We start from the raw sequence: 27,867 nt of genomic DNA, 5'->3' as shown, positions 1-27,867 counted from the left end.
GTCCTTGCCAGCAGTCCCCCAAGGGCTCTGCGTGACTAACGACATTTAGTTGGTTTCCAGTAGCAGTACTTAATGAGATTTTCTCTTATGCCATTATTAAAATAGATTCTTAAAAACCTTACATGATGTAAAGTCTAGCAGTTATTTTACAACAAGAGGCTGTTAGTTCCTTTCATTGACGTTTTTAAGAGCTGCGTTGAGAGTAGCATCTTGTGGGCCTCACCCCATATTCAGGCTAAATTGTTCGTTCACATTGTTAGCGATTGCTAAAAATGCACAATCAGAGTCTAATTCATAACATCTATTGTATGTTTCCTTCTACTAGTCTGCTAAGCCCATGTCACAAAGAAATGATGAATAGAGAATTGATAGTAGCTCCAAAAATATATTTTACACTAAAGAGATTTTCACAAATCATTGGTTACACTACTCTAGAAATATAGTAACTGATGGATATCAGTTTGATTATCTTTTATTCGTAGGAAATACTGGTATTCACTTTAAACTCTTGATTTTTCATCTATCCCTACAGGGTCAACTGTTGAGCAGCTTCAGATGCAGGCCACGCTTGACAACTTCAGTCTTAAAAATTTTAGGGATGAGATGGTTTGGAGACTAACGTCTGGCCTTTCACTGTCCTTGGTTTCCTGCTCTCTCCACACTGCAATCCTTCTAACACATTTCTGCTAGACTGATTTTAGGAATGCATAACTAATATCCTAATACCTGATTCAAGATTTTTAATGTATTTCTATCACCTGCCAAATTAAGATCAGATTATTCCCTTTAGAATTTCCATGGGAGATATGTGAACAGGGATTTAGAAAGGTGGGGTGCATGTCAGAGAGCATTTGCATTGCAGAGGGGCATGGGTGGGAGCAGACCATGGGCTCTGCAAAAACATCAACAACAGACCCCCTGAGTCTTCTCTGCTCTGGTTTTGCTCGGGGTGTTTCTTCGCCTAGGGTGTTTGGTCCCCATCTGTAAAAATTCAGTGTTAAATTCTATCATGATTTTTCTGTCCAGTTCAAACACCTATCGTGCCTTGCTCATTTTCTTCTCAAATAATTTATTTTATCCTTTTATTATGGTGGATTTTTTCTTGTCTTGTCATTCTTCTGATTACAAAAGAAGGTGAAAAAGCTTGGTAGAATCTAAAGATGACAGAAATTATATAGATATGATTTGAAACTCTAAAACCATGTAGTTATCTGTATTAATTTCTATAATTAATTTCTACTTCATATAGAAAATGTATACATATATTTCCCTCACAATTAGTTTCAAATATTTTCAACATTAATAATTGACATTGTGATCATAAACACCTATCATATTCTTATGCATTAGTTCAAGACAGCATTCTCTCCTGGATTGGTGCAAAGGTATCTGAAAATCATTAGTTTTGGAAAAAACTGTGTTCACTGCAAATTAAAACCCCAAGTACTTGAAAAAAATCTTTTATTCAAACCATAACCACTACTGTAATGATAAATCAAATACTGAACATCTTAATTTTTACAGTTGTATGTTAACATTGATCCACTAATACCAACATTTTTGAATTTGATTTATGCCATGCCCACATCCACAAAAGTAATGCAACAGTTTAAAAATGTCAACATACATAAAACTGTATAAGAAACTAAAGAATCAAAACCAAAATTTTCAAAATTAAAATGCACATTAGGGGCTGGGGATTTAGCTCAGCAGCATAAGCACCTGCCTTGCAAGCAGGCGGTCGTTGAGTTTGATCCCTGGTACCGATAAAAAGTTAAAAAAAATTAAAATAAATAAATAAAATGCACATTAAAATTACTTTCACTGACTGTTAGATTTAAGACTACATTTCTGCCAACTAAGGCAATAAAGGAAATGTGATTCTCAGTGTCTGACTATAAAGTATGCATGCTCATCAGGAAACATGACAAATGTTAATCTACCACTGAATCCTAAAAGACATTTATCAAATTGATATAAAAATTTTGAATAACATAACTTACTTATCAGAAAATTATTCTTGTATAAACTAGAGAGGGAAATTTAAAAACATTTCAGTATTCAATAGAATTCAGTATTCTAGGGGATACTCACCCAGTACAGCTATTTTAGACACTGATGCTTTATCTAGTCTAATACACAATTTATAGATCCTAAAGAAAAGGATCACCAACATTGGATGCCTTAAACTGCTTCCCTCAAACATCAAAATGTTTTAGGAAACTTTGAATACCTTCTAGATAAAATAAATTCATGAATATATTCTGACGTGTCAAAAGTGCCAAGAGTGGATGATGCTGGGAAGAAAGGTGCATTAAGTTTTTATACACTGGGTGTGAAGACAGCAGAAATAATCCTCCACTGATGAAATTTTGAAGTCTCCTGGAAAATGTTAAAATTAGCTCCCTGAGTATGAAATAAGCACTAGGTCAGAGTATCAATCCGTATTTGAAAGTGATACACTGTTGTTAGTTTTATACAATAAATCATACAAAGAAATGAATAGAATTCATTATTTAATGAACACATTTTGTTCTGCAACCATGTATCCATTCACTACAAAACTTCTATGTATTCAGAAGTTTCCAAATTTTAATTTAAAAGTCTTAGTGAAGTGCAAATATACAAAAATTCTTTTTTATCTGAAATATGCAGCAAAAATAGGGGAAACTCAGAAAGAAAAAAAAGGCCTATTTCTGTAAAATCTGCTTCCTAATCTTGCTAAGAGTAGAAAAAGAAAGCTCGTACAGGTTGAAAATTGCAGTGCACATTTGAATATATATACATATATTATAGTAGGACTATTATAGTAAGATACACTGCCACAAACCTTTGAAAATAACCCCTTTTGTTTTCAACATAAGAATTTCATTGTTCTTGTCACTTTCTGAAGGCCTTCTTTGTGAATGTGTTATCTGAACTTTTTTAAAATAAAAAAAAATCAAGAAGCAAACAATTAAAAAAAACAAAAGCAAAATGATGACAGCAACAATAACAACAACAGCAACAACAAAACCACAGGGGTAATATAGGATTTCAAAACAAGATGATAGGAATTTAACAATGATTGTTGTGTTGCATAGTGTTATCCTCAATGTAATTGCTCAAGATAGCAGATACATACATTCATTCAAATTGATCAAACAATGAAATTTCCCTTTCAGCAGTTTCTTTCTCTTTTACCAAACCTGTAGTAACTTATCTCGCTGGTGTAAAACCTGAAAGAGTTAATAGCTACTGTTGTTGCTGTCTCCAAGCCTGAATCAATTGAAAACTTTTACCTTTCTTGGTCATTTTGACTTCAGGGAAGAACCACAAGTCACATGGTACCAAATCCAGTAAGTCAGAGGATGAGGACACACTGCCAAGGTTCTCTTAGCCTACTTTCTGTTGGAAGGCATTCACCAGCAACTTTCGCCATATTTTTTAATCACACCTTTTAAAGACACAGGTATCAGTATTACCATTTCTCCATGAAGTGAACATTTTGACTTTCAAATGCTAGTAGTATAAAAAATAGGTCTATGCAAGTCTTTATTGTGGTTTATTTGTCTTTATTTTATGTGGTTATAATTTGAACAGATAGATCTCAAGTGTTTTGTTCTCACATCCCTTTACACTCCCTGACACTATTGGGGATCACAGAGAACTTTTTTTTTTTTAATTTATGAGTTCTTTTATATATGGGCAGTAAAATGTTAGGCAGTAAAATTAAAAGAATTCAAATAAACTTTAATAAATTGTGAAAATATACAACCACCCATTCCATTAGCCATTTTAGCTTCTGGAATATTCTGCTGTAACAGACACTCAGAGTGGAAAAAGAAAACACACTAGTATTCCCACAAAAATAGCTCTGATTTGGTGAGTTCTTCCCTTTGTATCCCAGTGATTCCCACAAATGTCCACATCAAACTTTGTAAAACCACCAGTTTAGAATAACTGTCACTAATAAAAGAAAAATAAATTAGAAGAAGGAACAGACATAGAAAACTGATCTATAGTGTAAGTCCACAATGAGCCATAAAGTTATATGCTGGGAAAAAGATAGGGCACTAACTGTTTTTGTTTGTCATATTAAGGTTAAAACTCATTGTCTTGTGAATGCTGGGGGTGGGCTCTAAAACAGAGGCATATCCCTACCCATTTTTTTTTATTTTATGTTGAGACAGGGGCTGGCTAAATTGACCAAGCTGGATGTGAACTTGTAGTCCTCCAGCCTCACCCTCCTGAGCAGCTGGGATTGCTGGCTACACCAAAGGATGCACATTAAACTTGACATACAGCATGGAAGGAGGGCTACTGTGGAACGGCATGATTTTCAGCGCTCCAACCTTTTTAACCTCTTAGTTCTACATGAAGGAAAATCCCATTTTCTTCTAGTTTAGAGTATTTCTAGAACCAAGCCTGAAGAAACTCTGAAGGCAGATGTCTTCCATCTGGCAAGTATTGATTTCATTATAACTCATGGGAAATGCATATTTTTTATAGCGGAGATGTCCTGTATGAAATGTGTAAGGTAATCTGCGGAATAGTGAAGGAAAATACTGCTATTTCTACTTATTTATTTTTTATTCTTTCTTTTTTTTTTCAGTATTCTTTCATTAATATATTGCTATTTTCCCTCATTCCCAGGCCCTGGAATACACTTTTCCACTCTAATTCTGCAAGTTTAATCTTTTTAAATTCTATATGTTAATAAGGTTACTCAGTCTTCGTATTTCTGTACCTGGCTTGTTTCATGTAGTTTAATGTCCTCAAAGTTCCTCCACGAGTTGTAAATGACAGGGTTTCCTCTTTATAAAACAGAGTAATAAATAATATTTCATTGTGTGTGTGTATATATATGTACACATATATATTATGGAAGACAGATAGATGAACACATTTTTCTTTATCCATTCATCTGTTTAGGGTTACCTAGTTAAACTGCATTCCTTGGCAACTGTAAACAGTGTCTCGGTGAACCAGATGTGCACATATGGTTTCAAGATACCAAGTGGATTGAGTTTGGACATACACCCAGAAATCGTGTTACTTTACCATATGGTGGTTTTATTCTTAATTTATTAAGGAACCTCAATACAGTTTCCATACTACATATGGCTTTACCAATGTGCATTCCTACCAATAGAATGTAAGAGTTCACTATTCTCCATATCATTACCAGCATGTGTATGCTTTGTCTTTTTGATATCCAATTATGATTTTGATTTATATTTCTTTGCTAACTAGTGACACTAAATTTTTAAAAATATATTTGCTATCTATTTTAAGAAATATCTTTACCCATTTCCTAACCAGGATGTTTTCTGATTATTGAATTGTTTGAGGTCCATGTCTACTCTGGATATTAACTTCTTTTAAGATGTATGGCTTGGAAATACTTTCTCCCATTAATTTAAGGTAAATTGTACCTTAACTCTATTCTTTCCCTATCTGTGCAATTAAGTGCAATTTTCTTTTCTGTGCAGTTTTAAATTTTTGTATTATTTTTCTATTTTTGCATCTGTTTTTTATATTTTGGTGACCTAGCCGAGAAAAAAAAAAAAAAAAAAAAACTGCCCAGAACAATTTCAAGTAAATTTTTCCTGATGTTTTTCTTCTAGTTGTTTTATAATTTTACATTTATAGTTTTAGATATTACAATCATACATTTAAATTTTCAATCCATTTTCAGTTGACTTTTGTATATGGTATGAGATAAAATGATTTGATTCTTTTTCATGTATATAATCAGTTTTTTCAATCTAGTTTATTGAAGACATCATCATTTTCCCATTGTGTGTTTTGGCTCCTCTGTTGAAGATCAACTGATGATAAATATATGGATTTATTTCTGAGCCTTCTAATTCATTGGGTATCTTACCTTCTAACAATTCTTATTTTTCGAATGCATTAGTTCAGAATTATATGTATGCAACATAAAAAGAAAAATGAATACATCAGAAAAAATATTTTATTAATGGGGTATGTACTCAAAGTGATTTGCAGACATGTTCTATTTTATTAAAATGTTGTAACAAAGTTAAATTAATATTATTGACAAAACCAAACTTTAGTGAAAATTTGATATATTCCTCTTTCATATACTAGTACTAGTATTAGTACCAGTATGCATTAGTAGACATTAGTGTACCAAATAGTATATAGCATTGTATATAAAGAATGCATGTATCATTTATGACTCAAACTTTTAATATGATACATACTGAAGAGGAATAAAGGCAGAAATGCACTAAAAATATACTCAAGAATATTTTCATTAATTTTACTAAAAGCAGAACAAATGAAATGCCTCTAAAAAGGCAATTATTCAAGTGTTCATTGACAGTAAAATAGATAAACAAATTGTGGTATATTTATGCAGTAGAATACTACAAAGTAATAAAGAAGAATGACCTACTGATATATAAAGCAAAAGAGATGACACTTGTAGACACAACGCTACAAAAATCAAACCCAGAAACAAAAAGATACATACTAAATTATCCCTCTAATTTAAGTAAAAAAAACAGTAATTATTTATGATGGTAGAATTCCATAATAGTGGCTACTGTTAGTAGAATATCCTAACTGGGAAAGGGCTCAGGAAAAACTTTCAGGGAATTGGAAATACTCCATGTTTTGATTTTATTATTGATTACATGATGATATAAATATACAAACAGTCATTGAACTGTACTTTCAAGATTTATACACTTCTCCATATACACTATCTTCTTCAATAATTATTTCAAAAGAAACAATCATGTCTTTAAAACATGCCCAATGTATTTTTCTTGCCACTTAAACTACAAAGGACCAGTGGAAACCTTCATGTAAAGAAAGCCCAATATCAGTGTGCTTAACACCAAATCACAGGTCTCCTTTTTATCTTTATTTATTTATTTTTACAAGTTTCCTTTTTAAAGCCACCATCAGTGTCACTTTCCCCTGGAATCTTTCCCTCACATCTGCCTCTTTCCACTGCCCCACAATAATCTGATTAGTTCCTGCTCTGCACCAGAGCAAGTGAAGGTGCCTGACGAAGGGCTTCGTTGCCTCAATTCTAATGCAGTCTCATCACGCCTACTCTTCTGTCTGCTCTCACAAAGCTAAGAGTGCTTCACGCTCAGGTAGACACAGTAGATGGTGATGCCAGAGACAGTCTAAAAGAGCTCGGAAAGATTTTATATTAAATAGTGTGGAACGATGGCATTAAATGAAGAGCTGCACTTAACATATATATATATAATATATATATATATAATATATATATATATATGCATGTTGAGCAAAATTATGTAACAGTGGGATATACAAAGAAAAACACTGAGTAAAATCCTCAAATAGGTTACCAGTAGGTAATTCATATTAGATATCTTCAGAAGATGACACTACAATGGTCTCATTTTCTATTTTTTTTTAAAAATTTTGTGAAATGGATGCTATAATAATCATTAAAGTGAAATTCTGAAAACTGTTCATTCTTCCTTTCAATATCCATTGGAAAACCACATAAAGCATACTCCCTATGCTTCAATTGTCATGGCTATGATGTTTCAATTCTCAGTGATTATGAATTTATCACTGATGTCAGTTCTCCTCAAGTTATGTTTTTTTCCTGGTATAACAAGCTCATTGGTCACAATGTAATTGTAGGGTAGTTCATTCTCTGATTCTGTCTTAAGCACAGACTTGCAGCTCACAAAAATCCTAACCCCATCCTATGTACCTAGGATGCCTAGCCCTGCTTTGACCACTGGCGCCCTCACCAACATTCCATTCCAGCCACATATTCTAGACCCTGTCACCCTTTCCTGGTTCTCTCAAACACTACCTCTGCGCATTTTACTGCACTGAGATTCAACTAACTCTGGATAGTACACTGTAAAGGATGTTGGTTGCATCACGACGAAGTGAGACAGGTGAGACCAAGATAAGGAAAGCAGGCAGGTCATGGGATGCAAAAGTGAGGTGTAACAGAGCCTGGGGACAAAGCCAGGTGTGAAGGAGGAGTGTGTTCACGCTGTGACTTTCTGAGAACAGACACCTCAGCCTTGAACAAGACCAATCAAACAAAGTTATTAACCACAGAATCTGTTGTGAGTGTCTCTGCTTTCATTTGTAGGAATGAAGAATCCTGCTACAGTGCTCTTCAGAGAATAAGGGAGTGGTATGCACTGGTAGAGACGGCAAGCACAGACGGGCAGGGTACCTGATGCCCCTCCAAAGAAGAAAGTTGACATTCTAAGCTACAGAAAGATGAAAACTTCATCCTAATATAAAAATAATTGTCATTTTCTTTCTTTATTCACAACTTACAAGAGTTTCTGAAATCAAAACTCTAGGTGTTTTGTTTTTTAGTTGTTAACAGCTGTATGAAGTTGTGTACATATAATCAGATTATTGAGAAATGCATATACAGAAAAGAACTATTTAAAGAAATCAATTGCATGTTTTGAGATGCCAGAACAATCTATCAAGGAGTATGAAGAAGGAGATATGTCTTTTCTAAAAAGTTTATATTTTTCTAATTAAACAGGACATCTCTTCTGTAGATTAGGAAGCATCAAATTGAAGCGACAACTGTTTAGTTAGAATAAGGAGTTCAATTAACTAGAAGTTAAATTTTTGAGAGTCAAAAGAGTGAAAAGAAGCCAAGCATAGTGGTGCTATTGCAGTCCCAATACTCTACAAGGCTTAGGAAAGAGGATCACACGTTTGAGTCCTGTCTTGGCAATTTTGTAACTTAGGGAGACCCTGTCTCAAAAAAGCTGAAGGGTGGGTGAAAGCCTTGGATTTAATCAATCTCTAGTACCAAAAAAAAAAAAAAAAAAAAAAAAAAAAAAAAAAAAAAAGGATGAATGACTTGTCACAAGGGAGATAATACATTCTTACTCCTGGATAAATTTATGAAAGATACATTGTAGAAATATCAGTGTTAAAGACTACAGTTGTCATATATTGATACACATTGGTTTTACTTCTTACTCAAAACAAAATTAACTTATTTAACTCATTTGGGCTAATTCTATACATTCAATAAAGAATTCTTTATTTTTGTTAGGTGGTTCGATGCCTAGAACATTTCCTTCTACCTGGAGGAAAACTGTCTGAAAGAACCTAAAACATGAGTTGGGCATATTTAACAAAGCGAAATAGACTAACTTGGTCATGTGCTATTTACACTTAGGTTTTACATTTAAAAAGCTATTAAGTACACTTCTACACATGAAGTACTGATTCATTGAAAATAAGAGTAAGAAAAGAGACAGAGCAGGAAGGGGGAACAAGGAGAGAAAAGAGAAATCCAGCGTTATTTAGATTAATAATCATTAACCTAAATTACAGCAAATCAATGACCCTGCTAGGATTGACTTCAGATTCATGGGTTGGGCAGTCAAAGGTATTTGTCATATTTTTATCCAACAAGTTTGGGAAATATCTAAGAATATAAACATAATGTCATTCACACATATTTTGCCCCCAAATCCAGTACATAATTTCTTTTAATTTTTATTTATGTATTTATTTTATTAGAATATATGCATAGTACTCAATATTTGCATTTCTTGTATGGGGTTGGTGTATGTACATAACACATATTAGTTCCTTTTTCAATTCCTTCTCTTCCCCATCCTTGGTCCTCTCCATCTCTTGACTCTTTTCCAATTTGAGAAAGTCCATTCCTGCTTTCTATTATCCAGGTTTTATTTTGAACTTTATTTGTATTTTAGGTTTCTCATATAAGAAAAACCATGCAATGTTTAAGCTTGTGTGTCTGATTTATTTTGCTTAATATTATGGTCTCAAGGTGTATCCATTTTTCAACAAATGACTCAATTTACCCTTCTTTATAGCAGGTAGTACTCCACTGTGTGCAAGTAACACATTTTCTTTATTCACTTTTCCACAGATGGACATACAGACTGCTTCCAAGATTTAGCCATTATGAATTGTCCTATTATTGACATAGGTATGCATGTATCACTGTAATACAATGCCCAGAACATAATTTCAAGAAGCAGTGCTAGTTCTTTGTATGTTTTCCCCACTTGAATCTTTCTTTTATTAGTTTCTTTATTAGTACATGTTTGCAGTGCATAACAATTGCAGTCATATACATGACATATTAATCATTTTTAATTCCTCTTCCTCTCCTCATCCTCATGACTCCTTCGATCTGCTGATTCCCTAGAGATTAAGGTGCATAAAGATCAAAGAATGTTGAAATCTGTAAGACTTTAGAAATCTTTGGAATTAAATTAATTGAGTCCTAATACACTTCTTTTATTGCTTTAAATCTCAGTCATGTTTGTACTCATTTTACTTGCATATTTAATTTATTTGAAAAAATAAAAATTCCATCCTCCCAGGCAATTTTGATCTATATATGTTTGTGTAACAGACAAGATTTTAAATAAGTTTTTCCAAACATAGAATGCATTATTTATCCCCCGGACCACTTCCAGTGAACTGGGAAAACAGAATTTATTTAACATTCTAAAACATGCTGAATAATTTTAAGCATTCTATATGCATTTATAGGATAAAGTTGTGCTGTTTAATTGAAACCTGTCTTGACATAAATGTTAAGATAATTTATATATTTATATATAATTTACTATACATAGTATATATAATTTACTATATATAGTATTTATCATTTACTATATATAGTAAATATATATTATGTACTATATATATATTTACTATATATATAGTACATATATAGTAAATTTTTAAGTGACTTGATTATCAGGAATTTAAAGAAAAATTCTCTCTTTTCTATTTTTAAATTGCTTTTTAAACCTTCAGATTTACTTTCACATATGAATGGATAAGTGCACACACACACATTTATTGTACTTAATGCAAGCATCATTAGAAATATCTGTAGAGCTTTTTCTAATATAGAAATGCATCAAGAAATGCATTTCCAAGATACGTATTTTTCCATATTTACCTTATGACATTTAATTTTATACAAAACGACATATGCTGCCTTATTCATGTTTACATGGTATTACTCAGTTTCAGAAATTCAGCCTGGAAAAACTAATAGAACAAGAACTGTATGACTGAGTCTGTTTTGAATCTCCCTGTGTGGTACGGGGCAAGTTGCTATTTTTCATGACTTCAGTTAACCCTCAGTAAAATGGAGAAGCACTGTGTCAAATGAAATGAGGCAGGTGCTGGCTGCTTTGTTTACTACTTGATCTTCGAGGCTTTGAAAACACACACACCATGGGGAGGATACACAACTAAATCTCTAATTGTGTCGGCAAGCAGCAGGCCTGGACGCCCCCTGTGTGTGCCCTGCACCTCAGACAGGCAAAAAGTCAGGACTGTCTGGTTTAGAAATGCCCAGGTGACCAAAAAGTCAGATTCTCAGCTTTCCTTCACAATGCACAATAAATCAAAATTATCTTTATTTCAAAGCAAAATAGAACAAAAGAAAGCCTAGGATCTAGAATGTTCTTTCCACTTCTTCAGTGTTTTTTCTAAACAAACAAACTTAGATACTCTTCTGTTCTCAGGATAGAAAAAAAGGTATAAGCTAAGATCCTTGCTATGCAAAAATCACCTCATCTCCAATCTCAATTCTGTCTCAGATTTCTTGCCAACCGTAGAAAAGTTTGTTTCTACAACATGTTGAGAAATTTGGGAACTGGGACTCAAGAAACACTCTTCATTCCCCCAATAAGTTGTTGATTCCTTCTAAATATCTTCATTACAATAATTTTCCTTTGGAAAAGAACTACTTCAGAGATGTTATAATCTTTGTCATACACAACATTTTATAAGTATAGGACGATAAGGAAGTAGGCTCACTGTGAATGATGTGGAAATTAAGCCTCACCACACAAAAAAATTTATATCATTCAAAGCCACAACTAAATGGGAGAAAATGGGTTTGCATTTTAAATACAGTATCGGAATGTGGAGGACCATATACTCAGGGATTATGGTGAGAAAAAATAGCCTACAATCTCCAGAGAGACTCAGCTTTCCAAGCCCATTTCCAAGCCCTTTCCAGGCAAAGGCAGAGGCAGAAAAATAAATTGATGTGCTAACTCTCTTAGCTGGGATCTTGTCTTGCCCCAAATCTGTAATGGAATTCATTACAGATTCAAAGGTATTTTTAGCCACAAATTTAATAAATCATGTATCTTAATTATTTTCAAAATATTACACAAAAACATGGAGGTAAGAGTGAAATATACAGATGAATAATTTTTGACAATTATCATATAATTATGCAAATGTCTGAGATAACATTGTTTTTTTAAAAAGGACCAATATAGAGATGTTTGTGCATCTACTAGATGACAGCATGAAATTAACTGTCATTTTTATATTTACGTGTTCTTTGTCTCATCTTTAATGAGAATGAATCTGATATAACAAATTGGTCCATAAGCACACATTCTTGAAAATGAGGTGAGAAAATACCTATTTGTTCTTCATGTTTTTTTTACTTCAAATTAGAACCACTGTCAGCTTTGTCAAGCTTAATTTAATGCAGATTTCACAGTCTCTCAGAGAAGCCCTATTAAAGCTCAAAGCTTAGAAACTTAATAGGTCTGTCAGTAATTCTTTAAAAATAAAAAATGATTAAAATCCCTAAAGCTGTTTCAGATGCATTTTCGTTTTTTTTTTTAATCTCTTCCTATAAATAATGGGAGAAAAATTTTGAAAAAAGGGGATCAAGGTTTTGATTTTACGGAAATGTGATCTCAATAATTTGATTTAGGCTATTTGTTTTTCCATATACAGTTTGCATCCAATAAGTAGTACTATATCTTGATATTTTTTTAAACTTTTTTTTTGTCTTTTTTTCATTTTTATCGGTACCAGGGATCGAACTCACTTGCTGGCAAGGCAGGTACTTATGCCCCTGAGCTAAATCCCCAGCCCCTTATATCTTGATATTTTACAGAGTAAAGAATGCAAGGAATATTCAATACATATTATAGTATTCCACCTCCTCAAAAGACCACAGAACAGGGGCCGGGGATTTAGCTCAGCGGCATAAGTGCCTGCATTGTAAGCAGGCAGTCGTGAGTTCGATCCCTGGTACCGATAAAAAGGAAAAAGACCAAAAAAAAAAAAAAAAAAAAAAAAAGACCACAGAACATAGTCTAAGCATGAATACATCCTGCTGTGGACAATGAGCTGAGCTTGCGGTATTCGTGGGCAGAAGGGTGTAAAACGTTATAAACGTGGTGCTTCAATGGCTGGAGAAAACTGTGATCTAGAACTGTCAGTCATTTCACATCCACTTTAGAAATAATGACACCTGTTTACAGACAAAAGTGGACTGAATAACTGACAGTCCTCTACTCTGAACTTATGTAATTCTAAGACATCTTCATTATTTTTAATATTTATGTTTTATTTGCAACTCTAGGGATTGAACGTAGGGTCTTCTTATCTTATTGAGGTACAACTACAACCCTTTATTATTTCTTGTTTTGAGACTCACTAACCTGCTGAATAGCCCCAGATTGGGCTTAAACTTGTTTCAGTTTTCCAGAGTGTCAGAATTACTGATATGTACCATCATCCTCAGCAGTAGTTTAAAATTTTCATTAAGCTGAGAAAGTGGTACATGTCATCCTGAGAACATACTCCAGACGTAGGAGAGACATGAAAGGAAAAATCTGAAATGTGTGCTGAAGTATGCAGTTATTTTCTTCTTCTGTGAAGATATGACCACTTCAACAAAAACCTTAAAGAATATACTAGTGAAACTGTGAACTACTGGAAAATGTGTTTAACCAAGATTGTGGGGAATTTTACTCTGAAGATTATGAACAAAAGATAGTTGACATTCAAAGATCACAGAACTTCAAACTTTATAAAACTTTTCCTGGGATCTGAAAGCTGAAGCATTAGATGACCAGCTTTCTGGATGACATAGAGTCACACTCATATTCTTAAGTCCAATTCTTCCATCAGTAAATTGAGTAACCTTTAATATTCCTTAAAACATTATATTCTACTCAATGACTCTAAATTCCTCCCTGACTATATCTTTGCAAATATTAGATAAAGTAAGCCAAAAATATCAAAATGAAAGTGGCTCATTGGGCTGAGTTATAAAAATTGAAATTCTTGGATTTTGAAGGTGGATCGGAGGTGACAAGTTGACAGGTGCGTGACAGTGGGAGCTGCTCTCGGCACAAGCACTTGGGCAGCTGAAGACAAGAGTAACAGCAGTGCCATGGCGTCAGACAGCCAGGCCCACAGGAAGTTAGCACTGTGTATGTGAGTATCTGCTGCACTAGGACCTCGGAAATCGGTCCAAATATTTTTATCAGAGATAAGATGGTGGGGGGATCACACTGGGGAACCTCCAGGATTCTTACGTTCTTGGGATGTACTGCATAGCGCCAGAGAGGTGGCAGGCCTGTGAGCATGGAGCAAAGCAAAGGCCTTCCACTACTACAGTGTAGTGGCCCATGCCAGGAGACATCCCCCTGGGAGATGGCATGCCAGTAGGTCCTGTGCCACTAGGCTTCTTTCACCCTTTTATCTCACCTCAGTACCTGGGGGGTCCCGAGCCCCTCTGAGGATACGTAATTAGCACTCGGAGGCATCCCTGGAAGCCAGCCCCTGCCGCTCAGCAGCATGGACCGCACGTGACATCAAGGGCACCCGAGTGTGGCTGGGCCTGTATAAGAGAATGACTCCTTTGCAAGGGACCGCAGAACTATGGAGGTACTGTGAGACCCACACTGAATGCTTTAGGTGGGCCTGGGAGGCCTGTCATGAACACAGGTCCAGGTGGCACCGACCTTGGCCAAATCCAACAAATGTCAATTCAATACCCTACTCCTCAGCCTCTACCTCCAGGAGGAAGAGGGCCACAAGAAACACCCATCATGACTGGTTCAGCAGATTCAGCCAACTGTGGGGACAACATTTATATTTTAACAAATGTAGTGCCTTCTGGACCAAACAGACCTAACTTTCCAATGGGCCCTGGAGTCGGATGGCCCATGGGTGTATTAGGAGGAATCGAGTTGCATCACATGAATGGCCCTCTAGGCTCAAAGATATGGACAGTGTTTCCAAGAATTCACTCAATAACATGAGCCTGAGCAGTCAGCCAAGCACTCTGAGGGAAGACAGCGAGATGGGTGTGGAGGAACTTATTAAACATTTTTCAGAGTGAAAATTACTCCTGGAGCATGACCATGAGTGTGCCACACATCCAGAGTCCCCACCTAAAAATGCCAGAGTCGCTCTCCACAGATCCCTCTGGAAGAACCTTCCATCTCAGTGTACAGTGAACAGAACTCAGTGGCAACAAGCCAGCCCCTCCGCTTCCTGCTCCCTCCCCATTTTTGTGAAGAAAGCAGGTTCAAATGCAATTTATACAACTGGAGTCACATAATAGAACTGCATGAGACAGAACTGCAAGTAACTATCTGTGTATGTACGTGTCTGAGCAGAGGATGTATCCGATATGCAGGTGTCGCACACATACACATATACCCACAAGACATTATAAAATAAGACACGCCATCTTACTTAGAAAAAAGTAGGGGCTTTTAATTCATTCTTTTTTTCACGTTTATATTTTAATTATTAAAAGTTGTTCCTGCTCACTCCTTATTGTGCTGTGTATATCACTGCTTTATATAAGTTATTTTTTAAGGTGAACTCAGATGTTACGATTTTGCAAATGTCTGCCATCATGGTAGGAATAAATTTGCTAATTTGAGAGCTTTCATTTAAAAAAAACTTGGATCAGAGAAAACAAAACTTTCAAGGGCTTTATGAATTTCATTTCTATCACATCTTCTAACCCTAAGACTTTTCTAACCCTAAAACTGTTTAATCCTAGTCACTATATCACATCAGAGATGTAGATGTATCCTCTGTCAGTGGTTGGTATGACTAAAATCATCAAAGGACAACAATGGAGAACAATCAAAGAGAAGCACAGAAGACTTTGGTTTAGTTATGAACCTTAGATAGAATTTGAGGGTTCTCTCTTCTGACTTTATACCCTCAGAGTCAAGGCCATTCTTGTATCCAATTATAGTTTGAAATTTCAATAACAAGGTCATACTTTTTTTCCTAGCAAGTCACTTTTCCAATATGCACATGTAAATAGCATATTTAATTAGACACATATACACATCTTTTTTTAGAGAATAAGGAGGAAAAATCAACTGAACGTGAGGCTCAATCACTGTGATGCAAATAAGGAAGAAGAAAGAGTCATACAAAATCTAGAGTTGTTTTGTTTATTGTTAACAAGGATGCCATGTAACATGAAAGGACATAATGTATAACTATGGCAAAATCTATTAATTCCCCTTTCAGCTGAAGAAAAGCAAATCAAGAACTGAAAAGTGTTTTGAGAGATGCAGGGTTCTGTTTTCTGCCATAGCAGCCATACTCAGTGTGAAGAAAGCAGTGTGTTGCTCCGTGGGTCACTGTGGGAAACTTCCCTCCAGTTTAGAGGAATCTATTGTTATAATCTGTACTGAGAGGAAGAATGGGGCGTATGAGGAAATGAAAGACCACCACACAAGCAACAAAGAATAAGACACTGAGAAATAAGACAGTGAGATAAGCTGGGGAAGTTGGCAGTATCTTGGACCAGCAGGCTTGGACAACAATGTTAAAGGCTTTCTTCGGAGTCATGTTTGATGCAGAAGGGATTGCACTAGCATTGTCAGCCTTACAAAATGCTGATAGTGGGCAACAAAAAGTTTTTCCAAGGAACCACTGAGTAGCTTAAATTTCTAGTTCTTATTATGCCTTGGATTTTTCAGTGAATCAAGTAATATAAATAGAAGTCCACCACTGACAGTGTCTTCATCATCATCATTTTAGTTAAACAGGAATCTTAATTTTTACAAGCATCCCATTGGTCCCAGAAGTACATTTTAATGTTCCTTTGGGTATAGACCTCACTATCAAAAGTTGCACCAGAGAATATGCCTACAGAAAATAAAAATGATAATCTCTGGCAATTACGTCACTTGTTTTTCAAAATTCCATCATAAAAACAGCATCATTTTTTCAGTAGCCAAAGATAATGGAAAATGTTGGCAACTAACAAAATTCCTGTTGCTAAACCTATAGCATTTGTGTATGCTTAGAAACACTGCCTTTTTCTTTCTTTCTTTTTTCTTTCTTTCTTTCTTTCTTCCTTCCTTCCTTCCTTCCTTCCTTCCTTCCTTCCTTCCTTCCTTCCTTCCTTCCTTCCTCTGCTTGTATAAGAATATCTGTGTTTACATCAGGGAATGTAATATACAAACACAAAAAAGGAATTGTTAAACAGGATTAAAGAGTCAGAATCATAGTATGACGTGGCATTTCGTAGTAAACAGGCAGCCAACATACATGACTGGCAGTTACAAAATGGGAAAACATACTGTAATCAAAATAAAACTCAACTTTGATAAGGCAAAATCTTTATCTATAAGCAAGACATGTAGTTGCTTAACGTGTTTCCTTTTCTAACTTGCAAATATAGATGTTTATTTAGGAAAATAAGAAGGAAGGATAGCATAGACAGAAAGCTGTGACGTAAGATTATTTTTCTTTTAGCCTGTTGCTGTCCCTGAAATTCTTCATTTAAGGAAGCATTAGGATAAACCACAAAGATTATCACTGAAAAAATTTTGTTGATTTGCATTATTGCTTGCTAGCATTTATTTTTCTGAGAGAGTCATAATTGCTTAATCTCATTAAATCCTTCACAAAGTATAAAATACATATCTCTAGTAGAACATTTAGATGAAAATTCTATTTATTAAACATTTCTATAAAGAACTGTAAGATATTAAATTTATATTTTATAACGTTAAGGTTGCTAAGGCTTTCAATACAAGAAGCCATGACTATGTAAAGCTAATATATTATATGATAATGAAAGGGTAATACGTAACTCTGGTAGAAAAATCAACAAACAAAAAATGACTCTGTGTTACAATAGAAAAGTTTAATTTGGCCTCCTGAATTTTTACAATATCTCTTATTGTTTATTTTAGGTATTATTATGGCATCTCTTAATACCCTGACAGAATAAATAGTAGCAAAAAAAAAAAAAAAAAAAGAAAAAGAAACCTTGGAAGATGAGTGAATATTTGTGATTCTTTCAACTTCATGGGTATATGTCTTGTAAATAGCATAGGGCTCATACTGTACTCAAAAGATGCCTATGTTCAGCTAATAGTGTACTGTCACTGTAAAATATATAAATTTTTGTAAAGGGGACTCTGCACTGTCATTTTGCTATTATCCCTGAAAAGTTTGTACTGGTCCCATACTTGCTGCTTTATAAACTGTCTATAAAGCAAAAAATTATATGCCAAAGAATACCAAGCTTCTTGAAAAATGACTGTAGCTCTGTAAAGTGTACGGTGTAGAGGTAGAAATAAAACTAGTGATTGAATTATAGTCAGAGTATACAACAAAACCTGCAGGAGAGATGAAACATCTGAGGGAGGAGAAGCTACTAATCAGTGGAAGATCAGTGTCTGTGGAAGAAGCAGCTTTGGATTGGATCAAAAAGACAAAAAATATTGAGCACAGATATGTAGAAAGAAAGCACAGGAAATTCATGGGTATGAGGAATCACTGGACTCATGTGGGGAGAGATGAAATCAAGCTGGAAAATCTGGCTGGATCTCACTGAAGGAAGCTCTTGAAGCTATAAGTAATTCAATAGGAATTGTGAGTCATCGGGGGTTGTAAAGAGAGAACTAGTTAGTCACAGTCATAATTTAGAAAGATGAAAACACACAATCATAGCCAACTTGTCACCTCTATGGACTGAGTAACATAAACAATGTACACTTGATGTTTTTTGAATGGCCAGATGGAAAGTGACATGACAGCCAGTACCCACCTCTTTTCCATCCAACCAGTTAAACTGTACTTACCGTTACTCTAAACTGACCAACAAAAATGTCCACTCATTATGGAGAGTAACTCTAATTAACATCTGAATTGTCAAGACACATTACACAAAGGCAGTTTTGACAGCTGTACTCTACCAAAAGAGTATACCCAGAGTCAGTTAAAACACGCACACATAAAATCACACACACACACACACACACACACACACACACACACAGACACAGTGCATTAGACACAGGCATTTCCAGAAACAGTGCTACATAAAAGAGTTCTTGTTAGGATCATTCAAGATAGCCTTAGAATTTGGTACATTCCCCTGACACAACCAATTTATGGAAGCTAAAGTCAACATTACAGGTGCCTAATGCTGTGGTATATGAGACAGATAGTACACCTATGGGTAACCATTTCATTTTTTACCATTTGGAATCTTTATCAGGCTGAATCAGAAGAAATCAGTACCTCTCAACTTTAACACTTAAAATCAATATTCATTCTCTCTGCCTCTGTTCCTGTGTGTCTCTCACAATATACAAATAGAAGCACACTTATAGGCATATTTGTCAGCACACATACATATTCACAAGTGTGTATTATATAATTTAATAACTATACAACAACTCTTAGTACGTAATATTCAGGGATCATTTACATGTATGGCATCTGAGTAATGTAATTTTCCTTGAATTACACTGAACTTAAGTATAAATTTGTTTCTACCTTTTTTAAATATTTCATTCAATCACTTTAAGAGGGAAAAACACCCTGCTGACAGAGTAAGATATTATTATTTGCTATCAAATTATAATTTTACTGTCATTTCAAAAGAAATATAACAAAAAGATTTAATGTGTGAGAAATAAAAAAATGTATAAAAGATGAAGCAGAAGTAAAATTAACAAGAAATACTTTAATAAAGAGTATTAAAATTTTATGTTAAGAAAATTCAATAAATATCTGTTAAGATATATAACTAAAGCAAAATGTGAGTTTAGCCTGTTACCTTTCTTTCTTTCTTTCTTTCTTTCTTTCTTTCTTTCTTTCTTTCTTTCTTTCTTTCTTTCTTTCTTTTTTGGTACCGGGGAAGAATCATGCTGAGTTAAATCCCCAGCCCTGTTACTTCCATTTTTAACAGTTTCACACACATTAAAAATATGAAAGAAAAATTGGGTTAATATTCTAGCTCTCAACAATGGAATCTTAGTGATTATACTCCCTTTAGCTGACATAACATGGGCATCAATACTTGATGTTTCTGTTTTCAGAAGAAAACTGACATAAATTGCTTTCTGAAGTCATCAGAATTCCAATAGTCATTTAAACAATATTATATATTTAAAAAAACAGAAACAAAGAAAGTCATTCCAACGAATATCAATGTATTCCTAAGAAAAAAAGAGCTGACTTTTCATTCTGATCCTCATTCTGCATTGAATTAGGACAATAGATGATTCAAGGAAAGAAGAGCTTTTGGTATTTCAGAGCTGTAACAAACAATGAATTTAATTTGAAAAATTAAATTCAGAATTAAGAATAATCAGCTGTTCCTTGAAACTTTTCCAGTTCAGTCATCTGACTTTCGTATAAAACTCACAAGAGATAGTTCATCCCTACAGTGTGGTCTGTTTGGAAGAGGTGTGGTAAATACACATCAATGCGTTAATTGGTAGAATGAGCTCTACATTTTTCTGTTCAAGCAGATTCTTAATTGTTTCTCTGAGCTACACTTTCCTGGGAGAATGCTGAATGGCTGAAATGATGAAACTTCTAAGTTCTGATTTAAACACATATGCTAAAAATTGGCACAAGCAATATAATGAAGCTTGCCAAAGCCTTGCCCTTCTACAAAATGATAAGCTATTAAAACTTAAATAAAGGAAAAAGCTCTCCATTTTGCTACATTCAAGAAAGGGATGATAAATGCTCTCAAAAGAACAAAGGAATGCACCTTACCTTTTTAAAAATTCCATGTACTCGGTATGCTTGATGAGCCCTGTCCTCATCATTATTGTTTGAAAACATTGCCGATCAATGGCCCAGAGTTTCACATTTACTAAAGCTGAAGAAAGAGGGGAAAAAAGCAAACAAGGTAAAATTAATTAGAGAATTTCAATTGTGAACAACATTCTGCAGAAGAAAGGACATTCATGAGAGGCATGAAAATGATTAACCATTTACCTACATTTAAAGCTAAAATCATAGTGGCATCCTATTTCATTAAAATGTCAGGTGTGTTTACAGGCAAACATAGGTCATAATTTTCATTCCAGTGTTATTACCTATAAGAAAGTTTGCTATCACTCTCGTACTTGTAAGTACCCAAGCGGGTATTAAAAATCTTTTCTAATTTGAAAATTGTGTGAAGGGAGTAGTATGTGGAGAGAAAGGTTTGCAAGAATTAACACTGACTAGTAATTATCCAAAATGTTAGAGGTAGCTAAGAGCTGCCGCATGTGAGCTGCAGCCCGCCACAGTAATCCCTACCTACTTGTGCAGCCATAGGACTCTGCTTGGAACCTGCTAGGCCCCTGCCTACCATCCCCAAACAGTGGCAGACTCTAGGTCATCACTCAGGTTTGGCTGGGCCCCACCCAGTGACTTCCAGAAAACCAGGAGCCACCAAGTGTGAGCGGAAACCTGCCACAGCAATCCATACCGGGCTACGTGGTGGTGGATCTTTGCTTGAAACCTGATAAAGTCACACCCAGAAACTCCAAGAAGCCAGAGAGCTTTGGTGCACCATGTGCCATGAGCCGAAAGCTTCTCAGTATACTCCACATACCATTCAGTCTACTATACCACTCAGAACCTCGTAGGGTCTTGCCCAGTGATCTCAATCAGCCAGGGAGTTTTGGTGAGCCACATGGAGAGTGCTGAAGATCAACCCAGTGCACACCCCTACCTGGGGGTCTTTACTTGCCACTATGGACCCAGTGAATAAAGGAAAGTGACAAAATGAAAGAGCAAAATGCAACTTTAAACCTCTAGCCCATCCCAAACAAGCCTAGGAGAAATGGACATGGAAGAATATGTAAGCCATACACCAGGCGCTTTTGAAATGCCAGCGACTGAAGTAAAGAAGAAACTCCATGAAGCTGTAAAGGAACTCAGATTAGAAATAATCTCCCAGAAGAAATGATAAACATAATCAAATAAATGCTGAACATATCTAAAGAAGACATAGTTTTAAAAAATCGGAGCACTGCAAAAAGATGGAAACTGCATAAACAATACATGAAAGCAATAGAATGCATGAAACAGATTCAAGAACATACCCATGAAGTCAAAAATTCCATCAAAATCTGGCAAAACTGCCTGAATGAATGTGAAGATAGACTCTCAGACCTCGAAGACAAAAGTCGAGATAGTGATCAAGGAAGGAAAGATCTTTTAAAAATAACAAGGAATCAGGAAATGAAAATTCAACAGTTGCAAGATGATGCAAAGAAAAATAATATAAGATTGATAGGTATAAATGAAAAAGAAGGTGACAACACAAATGATATCAAGATGAGTTACAGAACTAATAGCAGAAAATTTCCCAAACATGGAACAGGAAACTGATGTACAGATAAGTGAAATATATAGAACTCCAATTAGCCATAACTAAAATAAATCTATACCCAGGCATATAATAATCAACATCCCACAAATTCAACATAAGAATAAAATATTAAAAGCTGTTAGACAAGAGAGACAGATGACCCATAAAGGAAACCCCATCAGAATCATAGCAGATTTCTCAACACAAACAATGAAATCAATAAGAGCATGGACTGAAGTATTTCAAATCCTAAAGGAAAACAACTTCCAATGCAGGCTGATGTACCCTGCAAAGCTGTCCTTCAAAACTGATGGAGAAATAAGATACTTCCATGACAAAGAACAGCTGAAGATCTTCATGACCACCAAACAAACCCTGCAAAAAAAATACTGAAACATATTCTAGATACATATAAAAACAACTACAACTCCAAAAACACCAACATAAAAAAGCCACTAAGCAGGGCAGATAAAGAGAGAGGAAAGGTAAAGAACCAACAGCAGAAAGATAACATGACAAATATGAACCAGTATACACCAGTTATAACCATTAATGTAAATGGCCTCAATTCACCAATTAAAAGAAACAGACTTACAGAGTGGATCAAGAAACAACATCCAACTGTATGCTGTATACAAGAAACTGAACTAACCCAAAAGGAAAAGTTTTATAAATGGAGGGGAGAAGATTGAAGGAAAGAGAGGTTAATGGGAAAAAATTAAGATATATTATGTACAAATAAAAATTTTCTAAGGTGAATGTGATCATTATGTATGTTAAAAGTATACCAATAAAATTAACTTTAAAGCCCTTAAAAAGAGGAGAAGGAGAAGAAGATACAGTATATGCAGAAGAAGAAGAAGGAGAGGATACAGTATATACATAAATTAGACTAGGAAACATTATTCCTGAGAGTTTTCTGAGGGGAGAAAATACTCTGATTACATTCAAACATGAAATATATAATAACAATAGGAAAACTTAGTTATGACAAGCAATGCCATGTCTCCTGTTGTTTGAGTGATATAAGGATAGTCATTCTCAGACCCTCAGATTCACCCGGTAGAGAATGTTGGATAAAAGTATTTCCTCAGGTCACTGACCTCAGACTATGTCCTAATGCTTGTCACACTCAAATGAAATAATATTTGGAAAGAAGCACTGAAATCTCTAAGATGAAGCATTAACACAAATATTATGTGGCACTATGGTTGGGGGGAAAAGGAGCTTATTCATTAACTGACTTAAAAAATTTCACACCTGGCCACCTGGGGGAACACACGAGTTAGTATCGTGTGTTATCAAGACAAGAGTAAATGGAGACTGGTCTAGACTGAAAACCAACAGCATGTTAGGGAGCAATACATAACTATTACCAGGTAGGATAAAAGGAAAGCAACCGGAAAGAATAAAATGGTTATTGCAATAGTGGGGAAAAAATAACATGGTTCTCTGAAACATTCAATAAATGAATATCCACATTTTATTTTCTCAAATGTCTATGCAATTGCTCGGATCTTAAATATGGGAAGTTTTTACATGTCATTATAGAACTTTCATTTTACATAGACTTGTAGCAAAATAAACACAATGCATACAATATAATGGGATTTGTTTATTTGGTTAAATTAGCTGAAGGCATTGTTGATCCCTTATTAAAATCCATTTCTCAATGTTCCTTAGCTTTATGAACTCATCCATTCTTCAGTTTTGTCACTGTTCCTTTCTTCCTGTCTCAATTTTTTTATTTTTTAATTTTGTTTATTTTAAAGGGACAAAAGAGCACATAATAAAGCCGATCAGAACAGAACAATTTAAGCAACAGAGTATTTCACCACATGACAATCCGATATAACAGTAGCTACTATAATGTCTCTTTCTTTGAAATAGCTGAGCATACCTTCAACTATAAGAGTACCAAACATAATAAAATATTATGAAACCATTCAACAGAATGAAAGTATTACAGGGCATTCAGAACCAAATAACACACAATGAACAATGGTTCCTATAATATCTCATTGTCCATACGAACTTTGTTAATACTACCACACATGATAAAATCCAATATGATACAACATGATAGAACCAATGGAAACAGAAGAACAAAAGCATGGTAGGATTTCAAAGCAAGATGATATTAAATTAGCACTGGCTATTATAATGCCTTGTTTCCTTCAAAATATCTGTTCATACCATCACAGATAATAAAATCAAACAAAACAAAATAAAATCATTCCAACCAATGAACGAAACCATTATAAAGCTTCAAAGGAATATAATGGGGAATCATGAGTATAAACTCTTATATACACTTACCATTTCTTACACCAGGGAGGCTATACAGTACTTATATATGTAGTTTGATTTATTTTGCTTATGTGTATGGTCTCAAGTTGCATCCATTTATTTATAAATATATCAATGTGATCATTCTTTATAGCTGAGTAGTACTCCCTTGTATAAAGATACCCTTTTTATCCATTCCTCAGTTGATGGACACTTAGGTTGTTCCCAAGATTTGGCTATTTCCTAAAGCCAGGCCCCACCAGTTCTGTCTCACTACTACACAAGATAAGGGATTCCTGTGGTTAACTAGCTCAAAAGGGAGGTGCCAGCCTGCCCTGCCTCTGCTAACACTGCACCAGCCACCCAAAGCCCGACACCAGTGCAACCAGTGGTCACCATCTGATATGCCTAGCCAGCATGGCCTAGACAAAGCAAACAGTCTCACTTCAGAGAAAATATAGCCAATGCAGGAAGTGCTGCGGACCCCACTACCCACTTGTCCAGAAGAAACCAGAAACAAGAAGAAGAAGCAAAGGCAGTCTCTGGTCTCCAACCCTAGCAGTACTCACCCAGAACATGTAAACATGATTGGAAACCCACAGTGTTTTCACTGTTTTGTGTAGTTTGTTTTTATTCTGTTTCAGTTTGTCTACTTTTATTAGATTTAATGGCATGGACAGCTACTCCATTGATAGCAGGAGAGATTATGCTGACCATTGTTGATTTCCTATTAGCTTCATTTGAGTGCTGTATTGCTTGCACTGTTTTGTTTTGACTGATTTTATTTATTCTATTTTGTTTGATAGTATCACGTCTCATGGTATAGGGAACTACTCTGAAGACAGTAACATACACTATGCTATCCATTCTGCTTTGACTATTATCTTCTTTTTTGTAGTCCTATAATGTCTCCAGTGTTCATTTTTATCAGTTTTATTCTGTACTGTTTTGTTCAATTTTATTATGCTTGATGATATGGGAAGTTCTTTTGAAGATAAGAGGCATTATGGTAAAAAAAATCAAATCAGACTATTGAATAAAGAGGGTCATATTCTTATCAGAGGTGAGTTCAGTTATGGATCCCAGCATATGACCTCACTTCCTTGGCAACAAGGCCAAACAGAACTCAGAACCCTGTGGTCACCAGGCACCTGAGCCTAGTGACAACTGCCTTATGTGGCATTTCACTTGGAAAGAGTCAGATATGAGCTTATTTTGTTGTTTTCCCTGTTGTCAAGGCCTCAGCATCAAGACCCCATGCAGAGGAACCAAGAGGAGAGGAATGAGAACATGGTCAACTTGGCCCAGAGGCTTTAGGAACCTCGCCAGGAACTGTGCGAGGGTCATGGGCCGTTCAAGGCTGGGCTCAGCAGCTACAGCTTCTAGGTGCTCAGAGGTAAGAGAGAGCCCAGGACAGGTGTCCCTATGTCTGCCCATCACCATCTACTCCAAGTCACCAAGGCCAGGCTGCTTACACTTGACCAACACTGTCAGTCCCCTAAAAAATTCTAACATTTCATCCTCAGTCTGTTTGGAGCTGGGGTTGGGGGACAGTTCACTGATCAAGGTGAACCTCGATAGTAGCAAGAGTGGCCAGGCTGTGGGTCTGGGGTCCTATCACAGTCCCACCCAGGACAGGGCTCACAGGAGAAGGGCAGGCTGCAGAGTAATTTCTTGTTCTCCTGAAGAAGAAGGCTGTGACAGGGCTGATTGTGACTTGGGGAGCACAAAGTTATCTGGTGGGGGGGATGCAAATAGTGCTTGGACAGAGGCTTTGCTTCCTGCCAACTACAGGGAGCTGATGAGCTCCCTAGTGAGCTGCTCACAGGAGGTCAGCATGGAGCTGGTCACTGGGGTCCTAAATGCCATGGCCCTGCATCAACCACTAGGACCCACAATAACAACTGGTGCCAGCTCAAGTTCAGGGTGTGTTTGAGCAGAAGGAACATGGAGGACACAGAGACCTTCGGGGCCAGATATCACCTTCAGCATCTCCCTCCAGAGTGTGGGAAACAGCAGGCCAATTGTCTTGCTCCCAAAGCGATTTGTGGTCCCTGTCTTCAACCACCACACACTCCCTGCTCTGCCTCTGTTTGGCCAGTTTCAAGGTCACTGCACACGGTGGGAACATAGAAATAGGGACATGGACAGTAAGTGACTTTACTGCTTGTCATGCTTGAATTATTTTACTGCTTGTCATGCTTGAATTCTGCCTGCTCATTTAACTCCTGGGCCCAGGGTCTGTGGGGCACTTGGCAGAATGTCTAGCCCTACATATTAACACAGCTGCGCTTATGCCAAATGTCAGCCCCTTGCTACTCTGCCCTTTTCTGGAGCACTTGCTACAACTTATGCAGGCTCTGCAGGTCACAGGATGGGGCCTCCCTTTGGGTAAGTGATACTGTATCAGGGGGGCATGAACTCAGCCACTCTGCCTTACAAGGCTAAGGAAGACAGATGTAATTCTTTCCTGGGGACTTTCATCAGAAACCTAGGGGAGAATTCTGTGTGATCTTGTCAATGGCCTAACCCAACAAAGATGAGCCTCTGTTTTCTCACCTACAATGGGAAGCTGTCTCTGGAATCATGGGTTGTCCTTCATTCATGGAGATACATACAACCTCTCCACAGCTAATGAAATTTAACTTCTAGTATGAGAATCCCTTTACTGCTGGGGTCCTCCTGTACCTCCTGTGCCACATGAGCCTCTGTGGAACATTGGGAGTGTGGGCTTTGATTTAGCCTCAAACCTTCCTGAGAAACTATGAGTAGGACACCAATTCCATGTCTCCCCAATGTCACTTACAGATTGAAAACCAGCCCGCAGTGAACCTGGCAGAGGTCAGTATCATGAGCACAATGCAGGCAGGTGGGCCTCACACTGGGATGGAGCTCCTGGAGCCAGCCTTCCTGGACAGCTCCCCGAGCCTTGGCTTCTCCTTCCTGGACTCCTCAAGCTCCAACATCTCCACCTCAGAGGCCTTGATATTGGAAGGGTGAGTTCCTCTCTAGCAGCCCATGGGGCTTGGCCATGGGCAAGCACCTCTCCCAGCCTCAGTGGTAAACAGTAGTGTGAAGTGGATCAAGATCGCAGGGTCACTGAGGATGAAATCGCATCTTTATGGGAAATGTTGACCCTGGACTTGGACCTG

The 27,867-nt window shown here is 36.1% G+C and overlaps 1 protein-coding gene and 1 pseudogene across 2 annotated transcripts in view; one reads left to right on the top strand and one right to left on the bottom strand.

The window, feature by feature from the left end:
- Positions 1-15,287, top strand: part of LOC106028481 (single-stranded DNA-binding protein 2-like) — a 46,723-nt pseudogene extending 31,436 nt beyond the window's left edge.
- Prkg1 (protein kinase cGMP-dependent 1) overlaps positions 1-27,867 on the bottom strand; it is a 1,159,508-nt gene that overhangs the window by 380,831 nt on the left and 750,810 nt on the right. For both annotated transcript variants that reach the window (XM_063239051.1, XM_003473935.5), the window contains exon 4: positions 20,836-20,941. In XM_063239051.1, the coding sequence (XP_063095121.1) occupies positions 20,836-20,941 (106 nt within the window). The remainder of the gene's footprint in view (positions 1-20,835; positions 20,942-27,867) is intronic.

The sequence above is a fragment of the Cavia porcellus genome, unplaced genomic scaffold (assembly GCF_034190915.1).
Source record: "Cavia porcellus strain 051 isolate PalLab524CR breed Dunkin Hartley unplaced genomic scaffold, mCavPor4.1 scaffold_28, whole genome shotgun sequence".
Classification (NCBI taxonomy): Eukaryota; Metazoa; Chordata; class Mammalia; order Rodentia; family Caviidae; genus Cavia; species Cavia porcellus.
The sequence above is the reverse complement of the archived record's forward strand: the minus strand, read 5'-3'. Positions and strand labels throughout refer to the sequence as shown.